The 7,786-nt window shown below is 42.2% G+C and overlaps 1 protein-coding gene across 1 annotated transcript in view; it reads left to right on the top strand.

Annotated features, from left to right (window-relative positions):
- The window catches only part of LOC143104995 (zinc finger protein aebp2-like), a 32,924-nt gene extending 25,570 nt beyond the window's left edge, over positions 1-7,354 (top strand). The window contains exons 7-9 of the mRNA XM_076269383.1: positions 599-712; positions 4,587-4,616; positions 5,994-7,354. Of these exons, the coding sequence (XP_076125498.1) occupies positions 599-712; positions 4,587-4,616; positions 5,994-6,006 (157 nt within the window). The 3' untranslated portion in view covers positions 6,007-7,354. The remainder of the gene's footprint in view (positions 1-598; positions 713-4,586; positions 4,617-5,993) is intronic.
- Positions 7,355-7,786: the final 432 nt, after the last annotated feature.

The raw sequence follows: 7,786 nt of genomic DNA on the forward strand, positions 1-7,786 counted from the left end.
TCTCTCTCTCTCTCTCTCTCTCTCTCTCTCTCTCTCTCTCTCTCTCTCTCTCTCTCTCTCTCTCTCTCTCTCTCTCTCTCTCTATCTATCTATCTATCTATCTATCTATCTATCTATCTATCTATCTATCTATCTATCTATCTATCTATCTATCTATCTATCTATCTATCTATCTATCTATCTATCTATCTATCTATCTATCTATCTATCTATCTATCTATCTATCTATCTAGAGGTGTGGTAATAATATTAACCTTGCTCAAAGTCCTTCTTGCTCTTGAAACTCCCATTCCAGGTGACTGTCCACTCGTGTCGCACATTCCACATTCACACTAACGCCAAAATTTGATGAGAGCTTGACATGCCGCAGCTTTTGTTACGGCTGACAGTTGACCGCTTTGGGACGCCTGGCACCTTATTGTGACAGCAAACCAATCAAACAAACAGTACAATCCAACCACAAATCACCTGGAATTGATGCAGCGTTTTTGTCTGTTTTTGTGTGTATGTGTGTGTGTTGTATGATGTGTGTTTGTGTTTGTGTGTGTGTGTGTGTGTGTGTGTGTGTGTGTGTGTGTGTGTGTGTGTGTGTATGTAGCCTGCCAGATGTGTGGGTGAACGAGACTGAGCGAGGCCAGCTGAAGACCAAAGCGGTGCACTTATCCCAGCTGCCCCGGGACACAGCCGTGTTGCTGGACCCCAACATCTACCGGTGAGTGAGTGGACCACCCACGGGCCATCACACACACACACACACACACACACACACACACAAACACACACATGTACGCATACAGACACACACACAGGTGTACTCATACAGACACACACACACACGCACACACGCACACACGCACACACACACACATATGCACACACACACATGCTCACAGACACACATGTACACACACACACACACACACACACACACACACACACACAGAGACAGTATCTTGGAAAAGCTTGGGCAGTATTAGTGTGTCCTCCACTCATCTGCCAGTAAGTTGATTTTGGCAAAAGGCGAGCTGGTGGGGCCCCCTCTGGTAGCCTACAGAAGGCCCCTGTACCTTAGGCCAGCTCTACAGGGCTCATCAAAATATGTTTTTAGATATTATTGCATGTGTGTAACCACAGGGTATCTTGACCATGCACTGCGTTATAAAAACATTGTCACTGCTCTCACACATAAATTAAGGTTTTATGTGTTGAATTGTAATTTTTAAGGAGAACAAGGCGCTAAACAGTGAGGTGCGCCTTTAATACAATATTGTACAAAAATGACCGTCACAAGTTTCGGTTACACTTTACTTGACAGTATCGACATAAGAGTGACATGACACTGTCATGAACATGTCATAAACAAGTCATAAATGATATTTATGATATAACGCTTCTGTTATTAAGTGACATTCGGTTTTTGTCATAACAAGTTAGGGTTAGAGTTAGAGTTAGGGTAAGGGTTAAGGCCCATTCACACCAAGAACGATAACTATAAATAAATATCGTTCTCGTTAATATGAATGACAACGTTCACACATAAACTATAACGATAACGACATGAAGAACGGTATCTTTGGGGATCACTTTCAGAGCGATTTTCAGAACGATAAAAAGCTAATAGCCAATCAGAACCCATCGAATTTTAAAGCAACACCAAAGAACTTTTCCTCTGTCGCACGCACGCTATTTGTTTATCCAGCACCGGCTTTGCAAATAACGATGTCAGACAAGGTAGAATATGTTGCATGATTTTATGAAAGTACGATGTATTGCGACATCAGATGCAAGTCAAATTTGTAGTTTCTTATGTCTCATTCCATCGAACTACAGATCCGCTACCCGATCTGGCACACTTACATAGTGCGGTTATAGCCGATAGAGGGCCGCGAAGCGAATGCAGAAGTGCCGTTCACCCTGTTACGAGTTGATTAACCACTGAAACGATTTTGGAAACATTATTTTAAGGTACAAAAAACTTTTTTGTGTTGCTTTAACCGTCACATTCATTAACACAAGGAGAGAGTTTGTTTATCGTTGTTCAGTGTGAACGCTTTTATCGTTATGGTTATAGTTATCGTTATCGTTCTTGGTGTGAATAGGCCTTTAGGGTTCATGTGTCATGACAGTGTCATGTGTTCATGACGGTGTCATGTCACTCTTATGTCGATACTGTCAAGTAAAGTGTTACCCAAGTTTCATAGAACTTGATGGAGAAGCAAAAGCCATTAATGTTTGGAAAATATCCGACAGGGGGGCACCTCAAACAAAGCATTTTCTTGTACTGATAACAAAAGTGAAACCTGCACTTTTCCGACTCAGAGTGCACTAGTTTAAACAAAGAATCTTGTAAAGTATTAAATAAGGTATTCATAACCTGATATCAGATATGACCTTACAATTCGTGATGGCCTAGGCTATGATGGAGAAACCTCAAATAGTCTTCTGCTCACTCTCGCTTAGAAACTTCACCTCGCTCTCAGTGTATTTTTTCCAACCTAAAACATGTCATGGCTTAAGGCTTGATCATTAATTTTTTATAATGAATCCATGTTTTAAAAATTCTCTTCAGAGGTCCTACTGTATCATGCTGGGGAGGCCTGATATCCTTCTCACTGAATCATCTAGGAACTTCAAAATACTCATCAAAATATTTGAGTATCCACGTCTAGTACTGTAATTAAACCAATCAGCAGGCAATTGATGCAGTTAAATAAGTCTGACTGAAGAGTCACATATGGGCATACTGTACGTAGTTTCATAGTCTAAAAGTAATTAAGAGTGTGACAGCTTCACTATTTTGTGTCTAAGTACTATTGATGTTTATTTTTTGTTGATGTTTATTTTGATGAGTTTATCAGTCATGCAGCTCTTTAGGCCAGGTGCTGAAGCATCATCAGTGAACTGACACTGATGACGTAATGACTGAATAGCTGGGCTAGCACGCAGTAGCCAGAAAGGTTGTGGGTTCAATTCCCGACTGCCACCATTGTGCTCTTGACACTTAACCTGGACTAGCTCTGGGGAGCCCTTGCAATAATTGACATGTAAGTCACTTTGGACAAACATGTCAGCCAAATGAAATGAAGTAAGCAAGCACTTGTCAGATGCAGAATTAAAACTCGCAGTAGGCAGATCCCAGTAGACCGAAACAGCATTCACTCCTAATTTTTTCTCAGAGAATTCTGGCCCATGTGGCTCAGGCTGATTAGCATTTCACAGATTTTTTTTTTAGAATTTACAGTGAAATCCGTGCTGATCGCTATTGACATGTTTAATTGAAACCAATGGAAAGATATGACCTCCTTAAATCCAACACTTGAAAAAGTCCGAAACCGGACATCCAAGCTGTGATTGTCCCTGCCAAAAGTCCAGGAAAGACAGGCGGACTCTGAGAAGTGCGTCCGCTGCGCTGCAAGCCATTTGTGCTGCGTTGCGGTGAGAAAGCACATCGGCCTGTCGTACAAGCATTTCAACATCCAGCTAATAAATGTGAAAGACTTCCTTGTCCAGGAAATGAGAAAATGAATGCGAATACCTTGGCTTTTGTCGTAAGCCGATTGTGCCACGGCCGGGGCTGGAGCTGGATCTGGACTGGGACTCACGCTGCGTACAGGGAGCACGCGGAGGTCGGCCGGCAGGCACGCAAGAAAGAGCCCTGGAAAGTTAGGACGAGACACTAGAGGGATGGAGACTCTCTGTGTGTGTGTGTGTGTGTGTGTGTGTGTGCGTGTGTGTGTGCGTGTGTGTGTGTGTGTGTGTGTGTGTGTGTGTGTGTGTGTGTGTGTGTGTGTGCATGCGCACTGTACATGCGTACGTGTGCATGAGTGTGTGTGCGTGTCTGTCTGTGCATGCGTGCGTGCATGTGTGTGTGTGTAGGTGTGTGTGTGCGTGTGTGTGTGTATGTGTGTGCGTGTGCATGCGTGTATGTGTGTGTGTGCACGTGCACGCACGCATGTGTGTGTGTGTGCGGGTGCGTGTGGGGTAGGGTACAGTTGAAGTACCCATTTATGCCGTTCACCTCGGTCTAAGGATGAGGGGCAGGAGGGAGGCTGAGGGTGATGGGAGAGAGAGGGGGGGGAAGAGAGCGATGAGAGAGGTAGAGAAAGTGGGGAAAAAGAGAGAGAGAGAGAGGTGGGAGACGTTTGACAGATGATGATGATGCCCCTGAGAGAGAGATGCGTTTTGGCAAGACTACAGTGCAGCCTCTGGTCTCATGGATCATTACACAAAAGCCTTTTGGTTGAAGTCGGGGGGGGGGGGGGGTGTATGTGGGGTGGGGTTTAAGAAGGTGTTGGAAGAACTCCCAGCCCCACGCACGTGTGTGTGTGTGTGTGTGTGTGTGTGTGTGTGTGTGTGTGTGTCTGAGTCTGTACCACTGCTGTAGACGAGGAGCAGGACCTGGTGAAGGCTCTCCTGGGCACCTCAATGCTCAGATTGTCAATTTAGTTTCCTTTGAGGGTTTTTCCAAACACACACACACACACACACATACTCCTTCACTAAGTTATGAGTGCACACACACACACACACACACGCTCATACACCCAGACACACACTTCATTGGCATTTTTCTATTGTCTCCTCAGAACTCTTCCCCAGAAGCGACTGAAGCAGAGGTAAGTTAAGCCAACCACTGCACGTCCAGGGCTTTCCAGACGTCACTCTCTTACTTCAGTGCTGCTGACCATCCCTCACTCTGTCAGTTCAGTTCAATTCAATTATTAGCATGACTTAAAGCAGTGATACGGAGCCTCCTCTCACTGTCACACACAACCACACTTATAGGGACATGTTTTCTAAAGTGACATGTGTAACGGATGCTAGCTTAGCTTAGCTGTGCGTGTGGAATGGTGGTAAACCTCACTCCGCCTCAAGAGTGCTGCTGGCATGAAAGCTAGTAGACAGCCATGCCGACTCCCGACCCGAGGTGCTGCTGTTTCGCAGGTTCGAGTCTGGGCGTGTGCAGGTTACACATGTACACACAACGCAGGTTACACATGTACACACACACACACACAACCACACTTATAGGGACATGTTCTCTAAAGACACATGTACCGTACACACACACACACACACAGCCACACTTATGTGGACACGTTTTCTAAAGATTTGCTTATCAGGATAGTGCAGGACATCATGCCACTGGTGCTGTGTAATTACCTGGCCAGGCCAGTATAAACATTATGAAATGTATTGTGCATGTGGTCAGAAAACAGCACCAGAGGACAAGATGCCACACTATAACTACTTGACATTTAATCAAAGAAATACATAATATTAATTCAGAAATGTAAACTAGTGTTTACAGTTCAATATAAAATATTGACATGAAGTTGATGAAACAAGAATAGGCCTGTGTAGTAGATAAAATTATAGAAAAAATGCACCATGGTTAATTGCAGAATATATTTGATGATTTTAATCGTCACACAAAATCATATAAAAATTATATTGTTAAATGTCAAGTCACTTTATTTATATAGCACATTTAAAAACAACAGAAGTTGATCCAAAGTGTTTGACAAGTAAGGCAGAGTGGTACATTGACTGTACACAAATATTGAAGTGGAGCCCAGAGTTATGACATAAAAGATAAAAACAACATGAAATATAAAACATATGAATCCAAGTAAAATAAGGATAAGAATATTCAAATAAATAACAATAGTAAAACAAAGTAAAGCATAACAACATAAGAAATACTAAAATGCAGTTAAGAAGAGCAGAATATTATCATATAATAATCATCTGTAATTACAATAGCTTTGTATAGCAGTCAATATTTAGAAAGGAATAATGCAGGTCTAGCACCGGTCCTTCCTTATTAATGGGTAGAGTTTGTATTTTGTTTAGTTTGTACATGGAATTTCATATTTTGTCTACAGTTTGTACATGGAATTTTGTATTTTGTGTTGAGGTTGTATATAGAATGTCACTGTTGAAGTATGATACAGGGTGCAGGTAAAGCTGAAGGCCTCCTTTGTTTCCAGGATGCTTCTCTAGCCAGAGGAAGATGCTGCATCAGCTCACCGCAGCCCTTAAGTATACCGGGTGTGGAAGAGCTTCTTCTCTCCGCGTCTCCATCGCCGTATCTATCTTCTCAAACACACATTATTTTGGTTAAACACATTGTTCAAGATGTCCAGAATATGAAAAGTCAGAATTTTTATAACAATTATAATATTTTTTGTCTTCTTTGGTACTTCAGTACTTCCTTCAATATGTGTGTGATCCAGTGGTTGTGTTTTATGAAAGCATGTATGAATGTGTTGCTCATGAACATTTAAAAAATGTATTGTTTAATTTATTTTTCTAACTTGGACTTTTAGTCATTTCTAAATGATGTTAACTTTCATTTTGATCCGAGAGCTGCTCAAAATAGATCATAAGGGCTTGTTAGAAGCCATACCACAACTCTGGGGCTCTTAGAGGAACCTTGATGGTTCTCCTCCACATGGTTGTGGTGGTGGTGGCAGTAGGGGTGATGTGAATAGTGACATACAGATTCTTACAGTCAGTGACGTGGTCGTAAAAGATTGCAGGTTAATGTATCTGTGTTAAAACAAGGCTGACGGCATCTGTCTTGAAACACTGTCTTGTCTGATGTGCCCACCAGGGAGTTTGAGAAGATCTGAGGAGGGGTAATGGCATCATATAGCTGTGCTTGAAAGTATGCCAGTCGGCTTTCACTGAAAGTTTAAATATGTGTGATATACTTTGTACAGAAGAAAGACAGAATGTTTAATCTAAATGTTAATGCCTACAGACAGCAAAGCTGCCTTAATGTATGTCGCAGCAGTTGGTGTGAAATCTCACATCTCACCACACTGATCTGTTATCAAGCAAAGGTGAAAAACAACATAGATGAACCTATATGCTATGAATATTTACATCTTATATTTATGATGAAAATTGCAATAATAATGCTACATAAATAATGATGAAGAAAATGTTTTGCTAACAAATTCTCTCTTTATACATACTATTAACGGCTGAACTGGAATGGATGTAAACGCCCATTTTGAATTTGTTTTGGTCAAAGAGAAGTACCCACTTTCAGTATTCCAGATATCTTGACAACATTAACATTCTTATACACAGAGAGGGGAATGTCTTACTACTGATGTAAAATATGAGATGAGAGGTTTTTCACCGGCAACGATATGTTGGTTTCCCAAAACCAACAGAATATCTGTGACCTTTTAAGAAAGTTTGTTCCTCTTTTCAGTCAAAAGGCATATGGCTTCACTGTGCATTAAATGCACCAAAGGGAACCATGTTTAAGATCTGTAAGAAGATTAGTACCCACTGTGGTTCCAATGAGTTGGAATAAAAATGGATGAGTCAAGTATTACAGCCTTTGTGTTTTTGTGTGTGTGTGTGTGAGAACTATGCTCTGGTCAATGTGCTTTCCATCATCAAGTTTGTGAAACGTGGCTGTGAAGCAGTCAAAGAGCACTATCCAGTTTACACCAAGCAGAGAGAGAGAGAGAGCACAATGCTAATTGCCCAGTTTTCCACGGAAGCCAGCGGCATGTGTGTAAAAGCCGCACTTCCTCCCCCACCAGCGCAGAGGCAGTGGGCAGCTGGCAGCGCTCGGCCGACAGATCCCTAATCATCCCACGAAGGAGACAGTGCAGCGCTGCCAGCAGGGCCCTCACTCTCAGCTGCTACGTGCTAATCCTCCTGAAAACACTCTGCCTAGAAAACAGGCTGCCAACTCCTTTGCCCTTCCAAAAATATGGGTAGGAAAGAAAAGTTTTTAAAACGCATTAAAGGGTTT

This window comes from Alosa pseudoharengus, unplaced genomic scaffold (genome assembly GCF_046254945.1).
Source record: "Alosa pseudoharengus isolate Yale_2024_CS ecotype anadromous, Long Island Sound unplaced genomic scaffold, YU_APseudo_1.1 YU_APseudo_1.1_scf_10, whole genome shotgun sequence".
Classification (NCBI taxonomy): Eukaryota; Metazoa; Chordata; class Actinopteri; order Clupeiformes; family Clupeidae; genus Alosa; species Alosa pseudoharengus.